The sequence below is a fragment of the Macaca mulatta genome, chromosome 3, assembly GCF_049350105.2.
Source record: "Macaca mulatta isolate MMU2019108-1 chromosome 3, T2T-MMU8v2.0, whole genome shotgun sequence".
Taxonomy (NCBI): Eukaryota; Metazoa; Chordata; class Mammalia; order Primates; family Cercopithecidae; genus Macaca; species Macaca mulatta.
In genome coordinates, this window is record NC_133408.1 from 92,108,557 (window position 1) to 92,134,368 (window position 25,812).

The 25,812-nt window shown below is 43.3% G+C and overlaps 1 protein-coding gene across 1 annotated transcript in view; it reads right to left on the reverse strand.

Annotated features, from left to right (window-relative positions):
- The window catches only part of EEPD1 (endonuclease/exonuclease/phosphatase family domain containing 1), a 144,230-nt gene that overhangs the window by 37,394 nt on the left and 81,024 nt on the right, over positions 1–25,812 (reverse strand). Inside the window, exon 3 of the mRNA XM_015133721.3 lies at positions 22,861–22,912. Coding sequence (XP_014989207.1) covers positions 22,861–22,912 — 52 coding nt within the window. The remainder of the gene's footprint in view (positions 1–22,860; positions 22,913–25,812) is intronic.

Below are 25,812 nucleotides of genomic sequence, written 5' to 3' on the forward strand. Positions count from 1 at the left end.
TGTCAGTGAACGCTTTTGAATTTCTACAAAGATGGAGTAAAATTTCTGAAACAAGGTTGGATGCATTTCCAAACATTTGAAATCTTGTTCAGGCCTAAACTCATCATTTCAATGCCTCCTGAAGGTTAATAAAAAATATTTTATCAGCTGTAGGAATTACTCATTCCAAATGCATTGTTAGCAATGTGACAGAACTCTCCACTGAATTATTTTCTGGCAAAGCAAGCTTTAATGGCCTGTTCAATCATGATCATTTTACCTGCTGAGAACATCAAGCATAAATGTGTTTAGCAACGTAGCAAAAACAGTTTCACCTGCCTGCCCTTCTGTTGCACTTAAAATTACTGACTAGCCCAAACTTTGCTGAATACAAAGTCATGTTCTCCAGAAATGAATGAATGAATCATTAATGAAAAGTCTCAGAATCCTCTAAAAAAGTGAATTGAAAGTTCTCTCAGCACCAAGTCATTGTTAGCATTTTCTGATAAGAGGTATTTGAAGGTGGACTGAAAAAGACAGGAAATTGCATATAACTCCTGTCATCATGGCTATGTGAGAGTTTGTATGTGGTGGTGGCTACGTGCAATAATTCTAAAGGAACAGCAGTGAGTTGGGCACATTTTCTTTCTGCTAAAAAGTAAAATAGAGTTAAGAGACTAACAAAGCAGGAGGGTAAAGTGCTTAGGACATACCCAAGGGCAAGCAGAGGCCCTTCCAGTACTGGAAAAATCCCAGAGCAGACCTTCTTCCAACCCAATAAATGGACTCGAACAGCAACTTTCAAACATTCTAGACCATGACTCATAGCAACAAATACATCTTTTTATGGGAACCTGGTATATTCTATTTTTCTGCCTGCCAACGGTCATCCATCCACCCACCCATTCATCCATCCACCCACCCATTCGTCCACGAACACATCCACACATACATCTGTACATACACAGCCATTCCTTGGTATTCATGGAGGACTGGTTCCAGGACCTCCCTCAAATACCAAAATCCACAGATGCTAAAGTCCCTGATACAAAATGGTACAGTATTTGCGCATAATCTATGCAAATCTTCCTATATACAATTACTTATAATACCTAAAACAATGTCAATGCTATGTAAACAGATGTTACACTGTATTGCTTGGGCAATAATGACAAAAAAAAAGTCTGTACAAGTTCAGCAGAAATGCAACATTTTTGTTTTTGAATATTTTCTTTTTTCTTTTTTTTTTTTTTTTGGAGACGGAGTCTCGCTCTGTCGCCCAGGCTGGAGTGCAGTGGCCGGATCTCAGCTCACTGCAAGCTCCGCCTCCCGGGTTCACGCCATTCTCCTGCCTCAGCCTCCCAAGTAGCTGGGACTACAGACGCCCGCCACCTTGCCTGGCTAGTTTTTTGTATTTTTTAGTAGAGACGGGGTTTCACCATGTTAGCCAGGATGGTCTCGATCTCCTGACCTCGTGATCCGCCTGTCTTGGCCTCCCAAAGTGCTAGGATTACAGGCTTGAGCCACCGCGCCCGGCTGTTTTTGAATATTTTCAATCCATGGTTGGTTGAATCTACAGACGTGGAGGGCTGACTATACTGAAACAAAGACGGGGAAATTTACTAAAATGATTTCATGATCTATCATTTGAGAGTCAAACTCAGGTCTTTCTCACTACAAAGTCCTTGATCTTTCTAGACTATCACAGGCTTTCCTTTTTGCATTTTATCTTTGCCAAAACCATCTGAAATGTTTTTGTTGGACTTTATGCAAATAATGCCTTAGAAATCCCCTCAAGCAAAGGAAACTGTCACCAAAGCCAGTCCAGCTCTGGGACACTAAAGAAGTATGAGTTGCTCTTCAGAAGCCCAGAAGTGAAATACCACACTCAGTAAATATGGTGGCCTTCAGCCCCCAGCAACACACCCAGCTTTCAAAAACCACTCGTTGCCAGAAAGATTAACTGCTGAATTTTCATCAGAAACAAAGGAGGCCAGAGGCAGTGAAATGGCATAATCAAAGCGCTGAAAGAGAAAAACTGTCAACCAATCTTACATCCAGGAAAACTATCTTTCAAAAACGAAGATGAAATATATTCCCAAATAAAAACTGAGAGAATTTGTTGCTAACAGACCTGCCTGATAAGAAACCCAAGAGACCGATTTTTAGGCTGAAAGCAAGTGACCCCAGACCAAGTGGAGTCCCTATGACAAAACGAACAGCATCAGCAAAGGTAATTATAAAAGACACATATGTGCATATTTCTTCTCCTTCCTTTCCTTAACTGATTTTAAAAGCAGCTGTACAAAACAATATGTACATGATTGTATTGCTGGGCCTAAAATACATACAAATGTAATACAGGTAAAAATAATGGCACAAAGGAGCTACATGGGATTAGAGATATATTGGAGTAAGGAAGTATACCCAATGGTAAATGAAATTCACAGGAAAAAATGAAAACTAGAAACGGCAAACAAAGTGGTTAATATAGCTAACTCTGTAAATATACACTATTCTACTGTCTTATCTACTTTAGAAGACATAAAAATAGATAAGATAATAAGCCGGGCATGGTGGCTCATGCCTGTAATCCCAGCACTCTTGGAGGCTGAGGCGGGAGGATCACTTGATTCCAGGAGTTTGAGACCAGCCTGGGCAACATAGAGAAACCCTGTCTCTACTAAAAATACAAAAAATTATAATAGCTGGGCATGGTCGTGTGCGCCTGTAATCCCAGCTACTTGGGAGGCTGAGGTGGGAGAATCACCTGAGCCCAGGAGACTGAGGCTGCAGTGAGCTGAGATGGGGCCACTACACTCCAGCCCAGGCAACCACAGTGAGACCCTGTCTCAAAGAAAAAATATATATACACACACATATGAATAATTATTATAACAATGTATAGTTCAAGGCATAACATGTATAGATGCATAGACAATAGTACAAAAGAGGGAAAGAGGGAATAGAGCTATACAGTAGTAACGTTTCTATATCTTACTAAAATTAAGAGAGCACAAGTCTGAAATAGAGTATAAATTTGAACTAAGTACAAATCTGGTAAGTTAAGATATACATGGGGAGGCTGGCAAGATGGCCAAATAGGAACAGCTCCGGTCTGCAGCTCCCAGTGAGATCAATGCAGAAAGTGAGTGATTTTTGCATTTCCAACTGAGTACCTGGCTCATCTCATGAGGACTGGTTAGACAGTGGGTGCAGCCCACAGAGGACGAGCTGAACCAGGGTGGGGCATTGCCTCACCTGGGAAGCTCAAGGGGTTGGGGAACTCCTTTCCCTAGCCAAGGGAAGCCATGAGGGACTGTGAGGTGAGGAATGCTGCATTCCAGCCCAGATACTATGCTTTTCCCACAGTCTTCACAACCCACAGACCAGGAGATTCCCTTGGGTGCCTACATCACCAGGGCCGTGGGTTCTGAGTACAAAACTGGGCGGCCGTTTGGGCAGACACTGAGCTAGCTGCAGGAGTTTGTTTTCATACCCCAGTAGCATCTGAAATGCCAGCAAAACAGAATAGTTCACCCCCCTGGAAAGAAGGCTGAAGCCAGGGAGCCAAGGGGTCTAGTTCAGTGCATCCCAACCCCACAGAGCCCAGCACGCTAAGATCCACTGGCTTGAAATTCTTGCTGCCAGCACAGCAGTCTGAAGTCGACCTGGGACGCTGGAGCTGGTGGGGGGACGGGTGTCCATCATTACTGAGGCTTGAGTAGGCAGCTTTCCCCTCACAGTGTAAACAAAGCTGCCTGGAAGTTCGAACTAGGCGGAGCTCACTGCAGTTCTGTTTATAGATAAAACTCCCATCTCCCTGGGACAGAGTACCTGGAGGAAGGGGCAGCTGTGGGTGCAGCTTCAGCACACTTAAATGTTCCTGCCTGCCAGCTCTTAAGACAGCAGTGGATCTCCCAGCACAGTGCTCAAGCTCTGCTAAGAGACAGACTGTCCTCAAGTGGGTCCGTGACCCCTGTGCCTCCTGACTGGGAGATACCTCCCAGCAGGGGTCAGACACCTCATACAGGAGAGCTCTGGCTGGCATCTGGTGGGTGCCCCTCTGGGAAAAAGCTTCCAGAGGAAGGAACAGGCAGCAATCTTTGCTGTTTTGCAGCCTCCACTCGTGATGCCCCTGGAGTGGACCTCCAGCAAACTCCAGCAGACCTGCAGCAGAGGGGACTGACTGCTAGAAGGAAAACTAACAAACAGAAAGGAATAGCATCAGCATCAACAAAAAAGATGTCCACACAAAAACCCCATCTGAAGGTCACCACCATCAAGGACCAAAGGTAGATAAATCCACAAAGATGAGAAAAAACCAGTGAAAAAAGGCTGAAAATTCAAAAAAAACCATAATGCCTTTTCTCCTCCAAAGGATCACAACTCCTCACCAGGAAGGGAACAAAACTGGACAGAAATTGAGTTTGACGAACTGACAGAAATAGGCTTCAGAAGGTGGGTAATAACAAACTCCTCCAAGCTAAAGGAGCATGTCCTAACCCAATGCAAAGAAGCTAAGAACCTTGAAAAAAGGTAGAGGAATTGCTAAGTAGAATTAGCAATTCTACTTTTTTGTAGAGCTTGCAGCTTGCAGAAGAACATAAATGACCTGATGGAGCTTAAAAACCCAGCATGAGAATTTCGTGAATCATACACAAATATCAATAGACAAATTGATCAAGTGGAATAAAGGATATCAGAGATCAAAGATCAACTTAATGAAATAAAGCATGAAGACAAGATTAGAGAAAAAAGAATGAAAAGGAACAAACAAAGTCTCCAAGAAATATGGGACTATGTGAAAAGACCAAATCTACATTTGATTGGTGTACCTGAAAGTAACAGGGAGAATGGTGCCAAGTTGAAAAACACTCTTCAGGATGTTATCCAGGAGAACTTCCCCAACCTAGCAAGACAGGCCAACATTCAAATTCAGGAAATACAGAGAATACCGCAAAGATACTACTTGAGAAGAGCAACCCCAAGACACATAATCATCAGATTCACTAACGCTGAAATGAAGGAAAAAATGTTAAGGGCAGCCAGGGAGAAAGATCAGGTTACCCACAAAGGGAAGCCCATCAGACTAACAGCTGATCTATCTGCAGAAACTCTGCAAGCCAGAAGAGAGTAGGGGTCAATATTCAACATTCTTAAAGAAAAGAATTTTCAACCCTGAATTTCATATCTAGCCAAAACTGAGCTTCATAAGTGAAGGAGAAATAAAATCCTTTACAGACAAGCAAATGCTGAGAGATTTTGTTACCACCAGGCCTGCCTTACAAGAGCTCATGAAATAAGCACTAAATATGAAAGGAAAAACCGGCACCAGCCACTGCAAAAACATACCAACGTGTAAAGACCATCAACATGAAGAAACTGCATCAACTAACAGGCAAAATAACCAGCTAATATCATAATGACAGGATCAAATTCACACATAACAATATTAACCTTAAATGTAAATGGGCTAAATCTCCCAATTAAAAGACACAGACTGGCAAATTGGATAAAGAGTCACCACCCATCAGTGTGCTGTATTCAGGAGACCCATCTCACATGCAGAGACACATAAAGGCTCAAAATAAAGGGATGGAGGAATATTCACCAAGCAAATAGAAACCAAAAAAAAAAAAAAAGCAGAGGTTGCAATCCTAGTCTCTGATAAAACAGACTTTAAACCAACAAAGATCAAAAAAGACAAAGAAGGGCATTACATAATGGTAAACGGATGAACACAACAAGAAGAGCTAACTATCCTAAATATATATGCACCCAATACAGGAGCACCCAGATTCATAAAGCAAGTTCTTAGAGACCTACAAAGAGACTTAGAATCCCACACAATAATACTGGGAGACTTTAACACCCCACTGTCAATATTAGACAGATCAACGAGACAGAAAATTAACAAGGATATTTAGCACTTGAACTCAGCTCTGGACCAAGTGGACCTAATAGACATCTACAAAACTCTCCACCCCAAATCAACAGAATATACATTCTTCTTAGCACCATATCACACTTATTCTAAAATTGACCACATAATCGGAAGTAAAACACTCCTCAGCAAATGCAAAAGAACAGAAATCATAACAAACAGTCTCTCAGACCACAGTGCAATCAAATTAGAACTCAGGATTAAGAAACTCACTCAGAACCACACAACTAAACGGGAACTGAACAACCTGCTCCTGAATAACTAGTGGGTAAATAACAAAATTAAGGCAGAAATAAATAAGTTCTTTGAAGCCAAGGAAAACACAGACAAAACATTCCAGAATCTCTGGGACACAGCTAAAGCAGTGTTTAGAGGGAAATTTATAGCACTAAATGCCCAAGGAGAAAGCAGGAAAGATCTAAAATTGACACCCTCACATCACAATTAAAAGAACTAGAGAAGCAAGAGCAAACAAATTCAAAAGCTAGCAGAAGGCAAGAAATAACTAAGATCAGAGAAGAACTGAAGGAGATAGAGACACAAAAAACCCTTCAAAAAATCAATGAATCCAGGAGCTGGTTTTTTGAAAAGATCAACAAAATTGATAGAACACTAGCAAGACTAACAAAGGAGAAAAGAGAGAAGACTCAAACAGACACAATAAAAAATGATAAAGGGGATATCACCACTGATCCCACAGAAACACAACCTATCATCAGAGAATAATATAAACACCTCTATGCAAATAAACTAGAAAATCTAGAAGAAATGGATAAATTCCTGAACATTTACACCCTCCCAAGACTAAACCAGGAAGAAGTCGAATCCCTGAATAGACCAATAACAAGTTCTGAAATTGAGGCAGTAATTAATAGCCACACATCTACAACCATCTGATCTTTGACAAACCTAACAAAAACAACCAATGGGGAAAGGGTCCCCTATTTAATAAATGGTGTTGGGGAAACTGGCTAGCCACATGCAGAAAACTGAAACTGGACCCCTTCCTTACACCTTATACAAAAATTAACTCAAGATGGATTAAAGAGTTAAATGTAAGACCTAAAACCATAAAATCCCTACAAGAAAACCTAGGCAATACCATTCAGGACATAGGCACGGGCAAAGACTTCATGTCTAAAACACCAAAAGCAATGACAACAAAAGCCAAAATTGACAAATGGGATCTAATTAAACTAAAGAGCTTCTGCACAGCAAAAAAAACCTAACATCAGAGTGAACAGGCAACCTACAGAATGGGAGAAAATTTTTGCAATCTATCCATCTGACAAAGGGCTAATATCCAGAATCTACAAGGAACTTAAGCAAATTTAAAAGAAAAAACAAACAACCCCATCAAAAAGTGGGCACAGGACATGAAAAGACACTTCTCAAAAGAAGACATTTATGTGGCCAAAAAACATATGAACAAAAGCTCATCATCACTGGTCATTAGAGAAATGCAAATCAAAACCATAATGAGATACCATCTCACGCCCGTTAGAATGGCGATCATTAAAAAGTCAGGAAACAGCAGATGTTGGAGAGGATATGAAGAAATAGGAACGCTTTTACACTGTTGGTGGGAGCGTATATTAGTTAAACCATTGTGGAAGACAGTGTGGTGATTCCTCAAGGATCCTGAACCAGAAATACCATTTTACCCAGTAATTCCATTACTGGGTATATACCCAAAGGATTATAAATCATTCTACTATAAAGACACATGCACATGTATATTTATTGCAGCACTACTCACAATAACAAAGACTTGGAACCAACCCAAATGCTCATCAATGACAGACTGGATAAAGAAAATGTGGCACATATATGCCACGGAATACTATGCAGCCATAAAAAGGATGAGTTCATGTCCTTTGCAGGGACATGGATGAAGCTGGAAAACATCATTCTCAGCAGACTAACACAGGAACAGAAAACCAAACACCACATGTTCTCACTTACAAGTGGGAGTTGAACAATGAGAACACATGGACACAGGGAGGGGAACATCACATACCGGGGCCCGTCAGGGAGTCGGGGTCTAGGGAAGGGATAGCATTAGGAGAAATACCTAATGTAGATGATGGGTTGATGGGTACACAAACCACCATGGCACATGTATACCTATGTAACAAACCTGCTTGTTTTGCACACGTATCCCAGAACTTAAAGTATAATAAAAAAAAAGATACATATGGTAAATCCTAGCTCAATCACTAAGAAAATAACTCAAGAAAATATAGTTAAAAATTATTAAAATAATTAAAATGCCATATTAGAAAACATTCATTTAATGCAAAAGAAAGTAATCAGGAACAGAGGAACAAAAAAAGACATAAGACATAGAAAACAAGAGGTAAAATGGCAGATATAAATTCAACTACAGCAATAATAGCATTAAATGTGAATGGTCTAAACAATCCAACAGAAAGGTAAAGAATATAAGTGGATTAAAATTATACGCTGTGTACAAGAGACACATTTAAGATGCAAAGATACAAGTAACTGAATGTAATAGGATGGAAAAAAGTATATCATGCAAATAGCAACTACAAGAAAGCTGAAGTGACAATACAAGAAAAATAGACTTTAAAAAAGTCTGTTACTAGAGGTGAAGAGGAACATCCAATCATAATAAAAGAGTCAATCAATTAAAAAACCCAGCTGTTATAAATATATGTGTACCTAATAACAGGACCCTAAGATACAAAAGCAAAAATTGAGAGAATTCAAGGGAAAAACAATTCAACAATAATTGGAGAGTTCAATACCCACTTTCAATAACAGAACAACCAGATAGAAGATCAACAAGGAAATAAAAGACTTGAACTACAACATACACCATAAACCAACCGGATCTCTGGACAATCACAGAAGACTCTACCCAACAACAGCAGAATACACATTTTTCTGAAGTGCACATGGAACATTCTTTGGGACAGATCTTATGGTAGGCTGTAAAACATGCCTCAATTCATTGACAAGGATTGAAATCAAACAAAATATGTTTTCTGACCACAGTGATATGGAATGAAATTAGAAATCAATAACATAAGAATTTCACAAATTTGTGGAAATTAAATAACACATTTGTAAATAACCAATGGGTCAAAGGAGAAATCACAAGGGAAACCTAAAAATACTCTGAGATGAATTAAAATTAAGATACAACATACTAGCTAAAGCAGCACTTAGAGTGAAATGTATGGCAGCAGATCTTTACAGACGTAAAGAAGAAAGATGTCAAATCAATAACCTAAGCTTCCACCTTAAGACACTGGGCAAAGAAGATCAAATTAAACCTAAAGGAAGGAGAAGAAGAGAAACATAAAGATGACAGCAGAAATTAATGAAATGGAGGATAGGAAAATAAAAAACCCAGAAAAACCAATGGAACCAAATGCTCTTTGAGAAATTTAGCAAAAACTGAGAAATCTTTACCTAGACTGATCCAAAAAAAGGGAGAGAACAGTCATGCTACCACACCAGAGGCCTCCATTTTCTGTCTGAGCTCTGCCTGTCCCCACAGTCTGGGCTGTACCACAACGGGGAGAGCCAGATCAATGCAGAGCTCACCAACAGCTAGTTGCTCCTCTCAGCGGCTGAAGCTCCTCCAGTTTCTCCCTATTTTGGCCACACTTTGGTACCTTCAAATACACATGTGCATTTTCCCTAGCGCTTATATTGTTATTTGAGGGAAGGTTATTCTGACATAAGCTACTCTGTCATTATCAGAACTGTGAACTCCAGATGCTCTCCCAGAAAAAAGAGGGCATCTCAAGGAGATAGAAAGCTCACAGGAAAAATTTTTAGCATGGGCACACTATGCTTAAACCATGGACTAGACAAGTTCACAAAACCAGCCTATCATTTATGAGCCACCATGACAGGCCAGCAAAACTCTCTCTCTCGTTGATGGTAACAGAAGTCATAGCAAAACATGGAGCGGGGCAGAGCATGATTCTTCACGGCCAGAATAAACCTGGCTCTCCTGTACACATTTAGACCCGAACAACTGCAAAAGGCAACTCCACCGCCAAAACCTTCAGGCCTGACTGAAATGACCTTTCTGCCCTTGGTGTAGGCCCTGCCTTGGCCTGAGTCTGTAATCCGCATGGATATTATAAGACTTCTGTTCTTTTCTTCGGTAAATCCAGAATCAATAAGAAGACTAAGAAGTAATGAAACTTTCAGAGTATGAAGAAAAATTAATTAAACGACCATCGTGAGTAAAAGATGGCAGTGGATGCAGGCTCCCCAAGTGGCTCAGCTGACCTACATAAGCTAAGCTCTGGGCAGGATTGATTTCCTTTTCTCACTCCTGAATTCATATCACTGTGCCTAAGTGGCTGCAAAATTAAAATATATATTTCAACATAAAATCAATGTTTTCATTATAAAAATCAAATAACTGTACAGAAATTACCAAAAAATAATTGCATATATATAATTTTAAATTCTACATAAAATTATTTCATCATACTTTTTAATACAAGAAAGCAAAGAACTTTTGAAAACTAAAATGCTCTGGGTTAGGTTAGAAGTTGGGGAAGGTGAGCTATGATTTGTTAGATGAACTGGGACAGGGGCCAGGTTCCTAAGAGTTAAGGAGAGTTGAGGAGGGATGAAGGCTGTCTGTGTAGGATGAGAATTTACCTTTAAGAAAACTACCAGTAGAGAGCCGGGCACAGTGGCTCACGCCTGTAATCCCAGCACTCTGGGAGGCCAAGGCAGGTGGATCACCTGAGGTTGGGAGTTCAAGAGCAGCCTGACCAACATGGAGAAACTCTGTCTCTACTAAAAACACAAAATTAGCCAGGCAAGGTGGTGCATGCTTGTAATCCTAGCTACTTAGGAGGCTGAGGCAGGAGAATCACTTGAACCCAGGAGGCAGAGGTTGCAGTGAGCCGAGATCGCACCACTGCACTCCAGACTGGGGAACAAGAACGAGGCTCCGTCTCAACAACAACAACAACAAAAAGAAACCTACCAGTAGAGGAAAGAAGAGAAATAGGACAGTGGCAAAAATGACGGGAAGGCAAACGTCAGCACAATTGGAGGTTTAGGAAGACCTACATTTGTCTGAAGTTATAGAGGAAGGAAATGGTTCTAGAAAGAAGAGGATTAAGAATGGGAGCACAGGTGTCTATAAACCAGATAATTCCTTTAGAATAACCCATATGGGGTCAAACCATAAGCCAAAGAAACAGAATGGATGGGATGTTGTTTCTGTGCCAGTGGGACATGACATTATCTAAAATCTGACTGGACTCTAACCACATAAATGGCCCCCCTGTTGACTGGGCACTAAACCTCACTGGTAAGGGTTGATTCACTTCCTCACTGGGTTCATCTCATTTGGTAGACGAGAGAAGATATTTCACCATTTTGGGGGTGAAGAAATGAATCCTACCTCCACTAGTGTCAAGAAATATGAACCTGAGGGCTCCATGGGGAAGCTTTAAGAGAGATGGGACTTCCTGAATATGGAAACTCAACGAGTACCTCTATGTGTGGAGAGGGACATATATGCATCTTTCTGGGATGAGGGCATGAAGCTTTCATCTGATATTTAAAGGGGTCAATAGCCAAGCACCACTGATCTAGAACGAGAGTTGGCAAACTATAACTCTGTGAAAGGCCAAATAAGATGTACTTTGGACTTTATGGGCTATACTGTCTCTGTCACAACAATTTAACCTGTTGTTACAGTGTAAAAGCAACCACAGACAATAAGTTGAATGGGTACATTTGTGTTTCAATAAAATTTTATAAAAACAAGCTATGGGCCAGATTTCACCTGCAGACTGGCCATAGGTTGCTCTGATCTAGAAGGGTCTCCTGTGCAGGATTCTGGGCCACTCAGGGCGGCTCCATCTCTGTGCACCATCCACCCTTCTAGCCCTGTGCACCTGCATCCTTCTAGTCCCTTCCTCCTGCTCCTCCAGTCACAGCTGCCAAGGGGATCTTAAAAAATTCAGTCTAGGAATATTAAATTGATTTTTAAAAACTGAAAATGGAAAAAAGGTTATGTAATTATTATTTTTAATTTTTTTTTCTTTTGAGGCAGGGTTTTGCTCTGTCACCCAGACTGGAGTGCAATGGTACAATCATGGCTCACTGCAGCCTTGGCCTCCCGGGCTCAAGTGATCCTCCCACCTCAGCCTCCTGAGTAGCTGGGACTACAGGTGTACGCTACCATGCTCAGCTAATTTTTAAAAACTTTTTTGTAAAGACATAGTCTCACTATGTTGCCCAGGCTGGTCTCCAACTCCTGGGCTCAAGTGATCCTCCTGCCTCAGTCTCCCAAAGTGCTGGGATTACAGGTGTGAGCCACTGCACCTGGCTTTAAATATTTTTTTGATATCATAAGAACATCAGGTGAGGACCTCCCTCTTGACAACTTGTTTTCTCAAAGCACTTATTACTACTGTATTTAAATAAACATTTGTGTCACTGCTAAGGTTTTTCTCTTAAGTTACAATGCGAGCTACAGGAGATAGGAAAGGGAAAGGTCTTGTCCACAGCTGTAGGCATCTTCCAGCCTAGAACAAGCCCTGACAAAAGGAGGTACTCAATACACCCTGGTTCAAAGAATAAATATATGTTTTACGTAGTTGTAACCGCAGTAGATACAATGGCTTATTCTCCCTTATGGCAAATATTATACCACATTTCTATGAGGCTAAAAGATCTTATCATTTTTGATGGATATATACTAGACCCTTGGGTTGATCTACCACGGAGTTTTTTACCCTCTCCCTTCCTACACAGCACTGAACTGCCTCCCACTTATTCATAATTATAAAGCATGCCACAGCATGTTTATTATTTCCCTGTTTTTATGGATCATTTCCTTAAGATACACTCCCAGGACCAGGATCACAGGTTAAAGGATGGGGACATCGCAAACTCTAATGAAATGCACTGCCCAAGAACTTGGAAAAGGCCAGCACCAGGTCACCTGCCCTCCCCAGCAGTGGCCAGGGGCACTGATTTCATCACAACTTCACTGTGACACATCATGCTTTAAAACTCTGCCAATGCAATAAATTTAAAATGAACCCTCATGGTTTAATCTGCTTATCTTTGATAGTTGAGGGAACTAAAGACAATTTAAAAGTCCTGTTTGGGGACTCTACTTTTTGCTCATTTAGAAGAAAAGCTTTTCATAAAAAGAAAAAGGTAGTGAGAGCCCCTGAATATACCTGGTATCTTGTGATGATTTTCAAAGAATAAGGAGAAAATCCGTGTGCATGTGTGTGTGTGTGTTTAATGAACCACGTGTGTGTAATGAACGTGTGTGTGTGTGTTCAATGAACCGCGGAGCCTAGCCCATAATTCACTAAAATGTCCACTTTCTGGCAGCGAGGTGCTGGGTGGACCCTGAGCACTGAGTTTGTGAAGTGGAGCTGGTGGCAGCTGTGGTGGCTGCAGTGAGCCTGAGTTAGGTTCCATACAGTGGAGTCTGGGCTCCACAACGGTACCCACCCCCAATTCTGCTTATCGGCCCTTTCTTTTTTTTTTTTTTTTTGAGACAGAGTCTTGCTCTGTTGCCCAGGCTGGAGTGCAGTGGCCAGATCTCGGCTCACTGCAAGCTCCGCCTCCCGGGTTTACGCCATTCTCCTGCCTCAGCCTCCCGAGTAGCTGGGACTACAGGTGCCCGCCACCACGCCCAGCTAGTTTTTTATGTATTTTTAGTAGAGACGGGGTTTCACCGTGTTCGCCAGGATGGTCTCGATCTCCTGACCTTGTGATCCGCCCGTCTCGGTCTCCCAAAGTGCTGGGATTACAGGCTTGAGCCACCGCGCCCGGCCCTCATCGGCCCTTTCAAGAAGTTGCCAGCTTCCTGCTGATAGAAACTTAGCTGGGAAAGTGATTACAATGAGTTTACTCATGATGAGCCACTGATCTGGCTCAACCCAATGCAAATTTATACAAATATATGAATATTGATCACTTAAGGTGGTATTCAAATTCAGCTCTGACTACACGAAGGGCTAAGTGTGGCAGAGGTGGGAGGAAATACATAAGGGATCTAAGAATCTCATTCTGATATTTTTGAAAGAACACAGTGTTTTTTTAAAAAAGAGTATCTGGCCAGGGGCGATGGCTCATGCCTGTAATCCCAGCACTTTGGGAGGCTGAGGTGGGTGGATTACTTAAGGCCAGGAGTTTGAGACCAGCCTGGGCAACACAGTGAAACCAAGTCTCTACTAAAAATAGAAAAAATTAGCTGGGTGTGGTGGTACAAGCCTGTAATCCCAGCTACTCGGGAGACGGAGGGGGTAAAACCGCTTGAGCTCAGGAGGTGGAGGTTGCAATGAGCTGAGATCGCACCACTGCACTCCAGTCTCAGGGACAGAGTGAGACTCTGTCTCAAAAAAAAAAAAAAAAGTATCTTAAAGTATATATATTGTTACAAGTTAAGATTCTTGAAGCAATTCATTTTGACACCAAGCCCAAATGAAGGGTGTGTCCAATTCACGTTCTCCATCCTCTCACATATCCTCATGGCTCCCATAACCTGCTAAGTGGATGGTCTCCAGGCAGCCCTCACACCCTTTGTGTTCCTTCACTTTTAGGTGCTCCTTTGACATTGTTCATATCTGGAACCTAGAACCTCCTTCTGCTTCCTCTATCCCCCAGCCCACATTCTCTGTCTCTCCTGCTGGAGGAGGCTAACACCAACTGTGCAAGTCTGTTTTGCTACAAGTCACACTATGAGATGACCTGGGCATTGGTTCCCCATCACCTGGGCCAGGACTGATCCTATGGACCTGCTCCCACTCCTGGGGAAATGCAGAGATATGATCATCCAGTATGCCTGCTAAGGCTGATGTCCAGATTAAATGAGATCATAGAAGATGAGCAGCTGGCTGCACTTAAAGGAGCTGGGAAATGGAGCCCAGTCCACTGGGATGGGTCCCGGATTACCAACGCACCTGCTGTGGACCTGGGGCAGGGGGCACTTCAACTCCCTTGGCCTCAGTGTCCTGTCTACAAAATGACAGGGTTGGATTAGATGGTTTTAAAAGTCTGTCTCGAGTCTGACATTCGGAGATTCTATGCCATTCAAATGTAAATGTATCTTTATAATCAAATGTATCTTTGTAACTTTATCCCCCTTGGTAAATAGTATAATTTTGGCACAGAGCAAGGACTCAATTGTTGCAGAAACTAAATTAATTGCAAGTCCAAATCATAGTGAAAAACACTCCAAAAGCACGTAATGAGAGGTAGTGTTTATGGATGTACATGTGTGTATATTCAGAAAACACCCTCACCAATTACAGATACAAGCACTTTGCATTCTTAAGTTATTCACACACATCTATGTGAAAATAGCTTATCCTCTTTCCTTCTGAAAATTCGCAGGAAGCTATCATTCTAACGTTGCGCACCACTAGGGTTTGCCTGGAAACTCCCTGACTAATCCGTTAAGTTCAATTTTTCTTTTTTTTTCTGAGATGGAGTCTCGCTCTGTCACCCAGGCTGTAGTGCAATGGCGTGATCTCAGCTCACTGCAACCTCTGCCTCCCGGGATCAAGCAATTCTCCTGCCTCAGCCTCCCGAGTAGCTGGAATTACAGGTACACGCCACCACACCTGACTAATTTTTGTATTTTTGGTAGACACAGGGTTTCACCATATTGGCCAGGCTGGTCTCAAACTCCTGACCTCAGGTGATCCACCCACTTTGGCCTCCCAAAGTGCTGGGATTACAGGCATAAGCCACTGCGCCCGGCCCAAGTTCAATATTTTCTAGTCCCAGGCTTGCTGATGAAATGCACATACTCTGTCACACATGTAAAGCACTCTAACACGTCTTAGAGGTCTGCTCCATCTTCAGGAAAACTAGACTAGGAGTTGGGCTCCAAAGCTGAAATTCCAAGAAAAACACGTAGCAGCAGGGAGGACTGACAGGCATTTTTTCCTAGACAATTTGGCAAAAGAAGCAGCAAGGATGTAACTTCTTTCACATCTTTTAATGGCAACAGATCCATCTCAAGTTGCGCTTCTCCAGAGAGAAGGAAGGACGAGATGCCAATGACGACGACCACAGCAGCAGCTAATCAGCAGCAGAAAGGATAGTACCAGCTACTGCCACTCTGGTATTACGATATACATAATGGCTTTTATCTCACACATCTCACTTACTTCTCATAAGAATATCCTAATAGGATAGGTATTATTTTGAAGCTCCATGTTAAAAAGAAACTGAGGCTAGCCAGTACCTGGCCTCACAGGTTCCCCAGCTAGCAAATGGCAGGGCTGGCTTCAACCCCTACCTCTGCCCTCACAGCATGAACTCAGTGGACTTGTAATTATAACAGAGTCATGGCCTGGGAGAGGCAGCACTGGCCAGGTCACCAGGTGGGTGGCCTGTGTCTCCTGAGGGCCCAGCTCACACAGGCAGCTTCTCAGGCAGGCACTGGTCTCAGGTGGGGTCAGCCAGTGGTCCACCCTCTGGTCCTACCACGGTCCAGCCGGAATGACTGGTCAAACTATTGTTTGTGGCTTTGCAGGAAGCCATTTGAAAGGGTCATTGAGAAATGATCTTTCTAAATCAAGCTGTACCAATATTTTTATTTCCTTTTAAGAAATGCCACATTTAAAGGCATTAGATGGGCCTGTGTTTAAAGCCTGGGAAACAAGTCCCTGTGACTTAAGTTCAGAAAAACAGAAGTGTCCCACTCTCAAAGCAAAAACAACAGAGAACTGCATGACATGTATCCTTCCTACAGCAAGTGCTCGCTCTTGGGACCTTATGGATGGTTGACGAAAAAAGCACATCTAAATCCAAAACACTTTTTCAGACCAATGTCACATGCACTGACACTCACACATCTTAGATCATCTGCTCATGGTTCTAACCATTTTTCGAAACAAGAAATTGGTTGAGGAATTTAGATTGTTAATTGTATGGTTTATGACATTTTAAAAATAAGTGACAAGTCACTTTTACTAGTCTGGGAACTGGCTCTGTGTAGTGTTAGGAGAGAAGAGAAACTCAGAAGCCTGATCCCCCAAGGGTCCCCCACCTCCCACCCAATCTACTGCACCTAAATGAAGACAAAGAATAAGAGGCAAAAACTAGAACCCCACTGATCTATGTCTTAGAGACTCTGTGTATCTATGTACTGGGCTTGTGTTCACCATTCACTTCTTCCCAGAACACGTGATTTGATGGTAAGTGGGGTAGATGAAACAGGAAAGCCCCCAAACACAGTAAGGATCACTGAAGCAAGGAAGTGGAGAAAATACTAGAAAACTGAGTACACAAGGGCAAAACATCCCCCTCTTCACAATGTTGTCAAGAATCAACCCTGTGGCCAGGCACAGTGGCTCATGCCTATAATCCCAGCACTGTGGGAGAATAAGGTGGGTGGGTGACCTGAGGCTCAGAGATTGAGACCAGCCTGGCCAACATGGTGAAATCCCATCTCTGCTAAAAATACAAAAAAATTAGCTGGGCGTGGTGGCAGGCACCTGTAATCCCAGCTACTCGGCAGGCTGAGGCATGAGAATCACTTGCACCTGGGAGGTGGAGGTTGCAGTGAGACGAGATCACACTACTGCACTCCAGCCTGGGCAACAGAGCGAGACTCCATCTCAAAAAAAAAAAAAAAAAAAAAGAAAAGAAAAATTAGCTGGGCATAGTGGCAGATGCCTGTAATCCCAGCTACTCAGGAGGCTGAGGCAAGAGAATCACTTGAACTCAGGAGGTGGAGGTTGCAGTGAGCCGAGATCATACCATTGCACTCCAGCCTGGGCGACAGGGCAAGACTCCGTCTCAAAAAAAAAAAAAAAAAAAAAATCAACTCTGAAAAATGAAGCCCAGGTATTGAAGAGTGGGAAGGAACCACAGATAGCAGTTTCACAGACTAGGAAAGGGGTCGGGGTCTTCAGGCAAGATCCTCTGCCAGACAGAGCAGTTCAGCAGAGGCCACACCGGGAGGAGAACTCGGCTCTGCCAATTGGGAACCTCCTCAGAGCTGGCTCCGGGCTCTGCGGAAAACAGGAAAATCTTGGCACATCTAAATATGGGAAGGCCGTCTACCTAAAACCATGTAATGCTTAGGCAAATGGCTGGTCATTTTAAGTTTAAAATACTAAGATCCTAATAACAAGGCCTAATATTAGCAAGAAAAAGCACTTATTTTCTATGAGACCTTGAAAGACTGCTACTTCTTTTTAGCTTTTTATATTAGGTTTTACATAATTTAAATCTTTTATTGTTCAAATTTAATCTACCAGTATTTGTGAAGGAAATGGCCCCTTTAGAATAGCTTCCATCTTAAAAGAGGAGGCCTGTGCAGGTCCCCACTGTTGGGACTATCTGGCTAGAAGTGACCAGCTCTATCACAGCTGGGTGTCGGGAGTTCAGTGATGACAAAACTCAAAGGCAGGTTGTCATTTGAAGCTCAGCTGCATGGCAGTAAAAGAGGTTTGAGGTTTGCAGAATGTGTGTCTAACTGAGCCCTTTTTTGCTGGCTCTACCTATTATTAAGACTATTTTCTTAATGAAAGGAAGATGCAGGTGAACTAAAAATAAAAACTGGGTTCTCACAAATAAAATGACTGTGTTTACTTCCTCTCTTTTGGTGCCAAAAAAAAAAAAAAAAAAAGAAAAAGAGCTTAATTGGCCATAAAAGTCAAATTGACAACTCATAGATTCTTTCTGACTAGTGAATAACAGCAATGGTGATAATAAATGATACTCTACAGCAGCGTTCCTGAACTTTCGAGCACATAATCACCTGGGGGCTTTTTAGAATGCAGCTCTGATTCAGGAGGTCTGAATTCAGGGAGCTGAGATTCTACGTTTCTAACAGGCTTCTAATGCTGCAGGTCTGTGGGCAACACTTCAAGTGGCAAAGCTCTACATTTGACAAATAACTTTTCTTGGTGGCTCTTTAATCAGTCCAGGTGGAAGGGAATCTGTAAGTCACGAGGCCCTTTAGGAACTCATCTTACTCCAGCATATCAAGTGGACCAATCCTTTTTTTTTTTTTTGAGACAGAGTCTCACTCTGTTGCCCAGGCTGGAGTGCAGTGGCGCAATCTCGGCTCACTGCAACCTCCACCTCCCTGGTTCAAGAGATTCTCCTGCTTCAGGCTCCTGAGTAGCTGTGAGGTACCCATAACCACACCCAGCTATTTTTTTTTTTTTTTTTTTGTATTTTTATTAGAGACATGGTTTCACCATGTTAGTCAGGCTGGTCTCAAACTCCTGACCTCAGGTGATCCGCCCACCTCGGCCTCCCAAAGTACTGAGATTACAGGTGTGAACCACTGCGCCTGGCCTCCACTGGACCAATCTTGATGCACAAAATAGCACTACGCCAGGTAATATATTATATGTCACTCAAAATGTAACTGGCTATCAAGCGCATAATGACTGTTTGCTTTTGAACTTTTCAAGAAATGTTTGCCACTTGCCTGGCACACTGGAAGCTCAACAAATGCCTGTAGCATAAGGGAATGAATGAATGAATGAACAGAAGGAAGGAGGAGGAAACTCAGTGAATTTGGCTGCCTGCTGGCCCCTGTGCGTATTCAGACCATCTTGTAAAGCTTCTTACCGGTCATATTTTGAGATGGAGGGAACAGTACAAAAATCATCAGCAGACTTGGGGAGAGAGAATCAGGGTGGGGGAGGAGGAGGAAGAAGAGAAAAGAACACGGGCAGCAGCTAACTATTGGAGATCACTGAGTGCCAGGCACAGTGTTGAAGTCCTTTACATGAACTACCTAATTAGTCATCTTAAAACCTTTGTGAGTTAAGAATTAGAATTAGAAACTGGGAAACTAAGGCACGAGAAAGTAAGTAATCCAAGATAATCCAGTTAGGTGGGCTTAGGGCCTGCTCCACTGCAGCCTCAGCATCAAAATCTAATCCTCAGGGCAGCACGACTGGCTCCGCCACCAGCCACAGTAAGCCCTGACCCTACTTCTCTGTTAGGTTTTGCAAGTAGTTAATACTAACGGATTGGGTTGGCTCAGCAGCCTCTCTAAATCAGGTCTACACACAGCTCAAAAGACATAACTGTTATTTTATTTTATTTTATTTTTGATACAGGGTCTTACTCTCGCCCAGACTGGAGTGCAATGGCGCAATCTGGGCTCACCGCAACCTCTGCCTCCCAGGCTCAAGTGATTCTCCTGCCTCAGCCTCCTGAGTAGCTGGGATTACAGGCACACACCACTAACGCCTGGCTAAGTTTTGTGTTTTTAGTAGAGATGGGGTTTCACCATATTGGCCAGGCTGGTCTTGAACTCTTGACCTTAAATGATCCACCTGCCTCAGCCTCCCAAAGTGCTGGGATTAAAGGCGTGAGCCACTGTGCCCAGCCATAACCATTTTTGGCACCTGCATTTTTATTATACTGATATCCTTGATATACCCCAGCACTAGGCTCCACATTTGCCAGCTTTGTCTGATGGTTGGCTGGTTGTTTATTTATTTATTTATTTATTTATTTTTGAGACAGAGTCTTGCTCTGTTGCCCAGGCTGGAGTGCAATGGTGCAATCTCAGCTCACTGCAACCTCTGTCTGCCAGGTTCAAGCAATTCTCCTGCTTCAGCCTCCTGAGTAGCTGGGACTACAGGTGTGTACCACCATGCCCAGCTAATTTTTTGTATTTTTAGTAGAGATGGGGTTTCACCATGTTGGCCAGGCTGGTCTCGAACTCCTGACCTTGTGATCTGCCTGCCTTGGCCTCCCAAAGTGCTGGGATTACAGGCGTGAGCCACCGCACCCAGCCATCTGACGGGTTTTTTTAAATTGAGAAATAAAACAAATAACCATGATGAATACTAAGATGACAATTTTTTGAGGGGGGAAACTAAAAAAGTTTCAAGAACATATAAGGAACACACACACCCCTTTACACAGAAGCATCAATTGTTTGTATATTGCCTCATTTACTTGATGAGTTATTCTCATCTTTCTCTCTCTATATATACGTCAGCATATATGTCTGATATATATATGTCACTATATCTTTTTCTTGAATCATTTGAGAATAAGTTATAACCATGCCTCCTTGTTCCTAAATACTCCTGTGTTAATTCCTAAGAACAGGGGTCCCCAGGTTGTGCTCTCCTTATGGGAATCTAATGCCTGATGATCTGAGGTGGAACAGTTTCATCCTGAAACCATCCCCGCAACCCAGGTCTGTGGAAAATTTTTCTTCCAGGAAACTGGTCCCTGGTGCCAAAAAGGTTGGGAACCACTGCCTAAGAACAAGGCCATTCTCTTACATGATCACAAGCCAATTATCAACTTCAGGAAATGTTAATGTGAATACAATACCTTCATCTCATTTACTATCCACATCCAATGTTGCCATTTGGCCCAGTGATGTCTTTTATAGCCTGACCCACTATGTTTTAATGGCTGAATGCATATTAAGAATTAATATAAGTAATTAAGAATTAATATGAGTAGAGTGCTTTGGCATTTAGAAAGCCCTTTTGTACATTAACTCATTTGCTTCTCGCTTTGCCTCTCTGAGGTCAGGCAGCAGCTCTATCCTTGGTTTACCCAAGATAGAAATGAGGCTGAGGGGACGTCAAATCCAAAGCAGTGCTCAGGCCCCATTCTCCCCCCACATCACTGGTTGGTGTTCATTTTAAATACTTTATTTGTCTTAGTGTCAACCAGCAGACTGACTACTAATCCAAACATTTTATTTTTGAGACGGGGTCTCTTGCTCTCACTTCCAGGCTGGAGTGCAGTAGCATGATCTTGGTTCACTGTAGCTTCAGCCTCCTGGGCTCAAGTGATCCTCCTGCCTCAGCCTCCCATGGAATTGGGACCACCACACCTGGCTAATTTCTTGATTTTCTGAAGAGATGAGGTCTCACTATGTTGCCCAGGCTGGTCTCAAATGCTTGGGCTCAAGCAACCCTCCAGTCTCCCAAAGTGCTGGGACTACAGGCAGAGCCACCTCATCTGGCCCCCTCAAATATTTTAAATTCCAAAAATAAACAAATACAGTTCAAGTGCTTGTCTCTCTAACCAAAAATAAATGAGTATTGTTTGGGTGCTGTTGCTTCATGTTAGCATCACAGATTCTAATTATCACCTGCAGCTACACATGCAGGAAGAGTCCTGAGCTCCTCAGGGTCTGAGAGCTTGGTATCAGTTGGGAGGCCCCTGGTGGGCAAGTAGGGGGCCCTGGCTTCCTCGGTGCCCACCCAGCCCTTTTTGTGGAGCCCACCCCACCACGCATGCCAAACTTAAACCCACAACTGGCAAAAAATCCCCAACCCCAGGCTTGACTTGAACATAGAAAGCCAAGACACGTTGGGGGTCTCTTCCAAGGCACAGTGAAACATTAGCATGGTGAAACCCCATCTCTGCTAAAAAACGTTAGTTTAGGGGCAGGGAGGCAGTTTCCCAATCCTCAGTAGTAGCCTAAAAAGAGATTAAAAACTTGACTACTGAATAGAGAAGTACTGGTTTTGGAAATGGAACTATTGGGATTCAAATCATCACTCTTCTACTTAGTTCATTTGCCTTGGGCAAGTCACTGGGTCTCAATTCCATCATCCCTACACCCAGATAATAACACACAGCAAGCAGAAATGCAGTGAGGTGGCCAGCACAGACTCCGGAACGCGTGAGGCCTCTGGCTCCTAATGGTTGAAAGCACAGAAAGCCTCCTCCAGAGTACGGCCCCCTGCAGCGCGAGCCTCTGCCTTTCGCACAACCCCCACACAACCCAGAGTTTGTAGGCGTGAACACAACGTCAGTAAGGTAGGGGGCTGAGGTTAAAATTCAGCATGACTGTCAGGAATACAAAATAACTGACCGTCTTTTCAGTAGGGGCTGTCTCTGGTGACAGGGAGTTGAATTTTTCTTATGTGTGGCCCTCTGTTCTTGGTTTGTGAATGTAGAAGGAAGAGTAAAATATTTACCTTTTCCAAAGCCTCTCTGTCAAGCAGTTCTTGCACAGCTAGCAGCTTGATGCTGTAAGAAAAAAATCAAAACCACACTTGAAAAACAAATCATTTCATGTCACCAAGGATCATCAAACAAGTCACAAGAACAAAAGGCTGAAATTTCATCCTGCATTTCTATGTCACCTGCCATCTTAAGATGACCTTTTGTTTAAATCAAAATGACCATTTTGAAAGTATTTAAAATGTTTCTACATTTGAAAATAATTTTTACCATATGATCCAGCAGTTTCACTTTTAAGTATATTCCCCAAAGAATTGAAAGCAGGAACTCGAATAGGTAATTGCACACCAATGTTCACAGCAGCATTATTCACAATAGCCAAAAGGTAGAAACAACATAAATGTCTACCAACAGATGAATGAATAAGCAAAATGGAGTACATACTTTTAATGGACTATATTACATATCCTTAACAAAGAACATTCTGATACATGCCACACCGCAGATGAACCTTGGAGACATGCTAAGTGAGATAAGCCAGTCACAAAAGACAAATAATATACAATCTCACTTACATGAGGTATCTTAAGAGTAATCAAATTCACACAGGCAGAAAGTAGAATTGTCAGGGGCATCTGAACCACAGCGATTCCATCTTGAATAGGGGCTGGGTAAAATAAGGCCAAGACCTACTGGGCTGTATTCCTAGGAGGTTAGGCATTAAGTCACAGGATGAGATAGGAGGTCGGCACAAGATTCAGGTCCTAAAGATCTTGCTGATAAAAGAGGGTGTGGTAAACAGGCTGACCAAAACCCACCAAAACCAAGATGGCCACAAAAGTGACCTCTGGTCGCTCTCACTGCTCATTACATGCTAATTATAATGCATTAGTGCTAAAAGACACGCCCACCAGCACCATGACAGTTTACAGGTGCCATGGCAACATCACAAAGTCACACTATAGCGTCTAAAAAGCGGAGGAACTCTCAGTTCTGGGAATTGCCCACCCCTTTCCTTGTTTAGCATATAATAAATAAATAACCATAAAAATAGCTAGCCATTCTTTTTTTTCTTTTTTGAGACAGTCTCACTCTGTCACCCAGGCTGAAATGCAGTGGCGTGATCTTGGCTCGCTGCAACCTTCACCTCCTGAGTTCAAGCCATTCTCCTGCCTCAGCCTCCCGAGGATCTGGTTTTACAGGCGTGTGCCGCTACATCCAGCTAATTTTTGTATTTTTAGTAGAGACTGGGTTTCACCATGTTGGTCAGGTGGGTCTTGAACTCCCGGCCTCAAGTGATCCACCCACCTAGGCCTCCCAAAGTTTTGGGATTACAGGCGTGAGCCACTGCGCTTGACCTTAGCCAGCCATTCTTTATTCCTTTACTCTACCATAAACTTGCTTTCACTTTATAGATTTGCCCCAAATTTTTTGCACAAGGTCCAAGAACCCTCTTTTGGGGTATGCATTGGGACCCCTATGCAGTAACAGAATGGTGCTTACCAGGGACTGAGGGAGAAAGAGAATGGAGAGGTATTGTATCCACTTTGGGATAAAGAAAAAGTTCTAGAGGGCCAACGCAGTGGCTCATACCTGTAATCCCAGCACTTTGGGAGGCCAAGGTAGGAGGATTGCTTGAGCTCAGGAGGTCAGGAGCAGCCTGGACAACATCACAACGTGTCCGGAATTGGTGGGTTCTTGGTCTGACTGACTTCAACAATGAAGCCGCAGACCCTCGCGGTGAGTGTTACAGTTCTTAAAGACGGTGTGTCCTGAGTTTGTTCCTTCTGATGTTTGGACGTGTCCGGAGTTTCTTCCTTCTGATGGGTTCGTGGTTTCACTGACTTCAGGTGTGAAGCTGCAGACCTTGGCGGTGAGCATTACAGTTCATAAAGGCGGCACATCTGGAGTTGTTTGTTCCTGCTGGTGGGTTCATTGTCTGGCTGACTTCCAGAGTGAAGGTACAGACCTTCACAGTCAGTGTTCCAGCAGCACAGACCCAAAGACCCAAAGACCCAAAGAGTGAGCAGCAGCAAGATTTATTGCCAGGAGTAAAAGAGGAGCAAAAGAACAAACCTTCCACGGGGAGGAGGGGGACCCCAATGGCTTGCGACTTGCTAGCGGGGGTGGCCTTCTTTTATTCCCTTATCTGGCCCCACCCACATCCTGCTGATTGGCCCATTTTACAGGGAGCTGATTGGGTCGTTTTACAGAGAGGGCATTGATCCATTTTGACAGAGTGCTGATTGGTGCATTTACAAACCTTTAGCTAGACACAGAGTGCTGATTGGTGTGTTTACAATCCTTTAGCTAAACAGAAAAGTTCTCCAAGTCCCCACCCAATTAGCTAGACACAGAGCACTGATTGGTCCGTTTTGACAGAGTACTGACTGGTGCATTGACAATCCTTTAGCTAGACAAAAAAGTTCTCCAAGCCCCCACCTGTCCCAGAAGCCCAGCCGGCTTCACCTCTCACTGGTACTCGCCAAACGGGACTTTGCCACACCTGGGCACTGCGGCAGCCCAGAAGGAGCTCATCGCAGACAATCAAGAGAAAAAGAGCAGAAGCGAGAAAGAGAGGCCTGCTATCGTGGCCAACTAACCTGCGAAGAGGGAACGGCAGTCCAGGCACGGGATTCAGCCTACGGTCAAGCCCAGCGGAGGCTCCGATCAAGCCCAGCAGGGCTTGCTGAGCCCGCGCTCACCTGAAAACCGTGGGGAGCGCAGCGCGCAGTCCCAGCTCCCGCCCACACCTCTCTCTTCACACTTCCCCTCGAGCAGAGGGAGTAGACTCCGGCCTCTGCCAGCCCCAGAGAGGGGCCCTCATAGCGCAGTGGCGGGCCGAATGGCTCCTCGAGCCCAGCCAGAGCTGACGCCGAGGCAGAGGAGGCGCCGAGAGCGAGCAAGGGCGGCTCGCACGTTGTCACCTCTCAACAAGACCTCATCTCTACTAAAAATACAAAAAA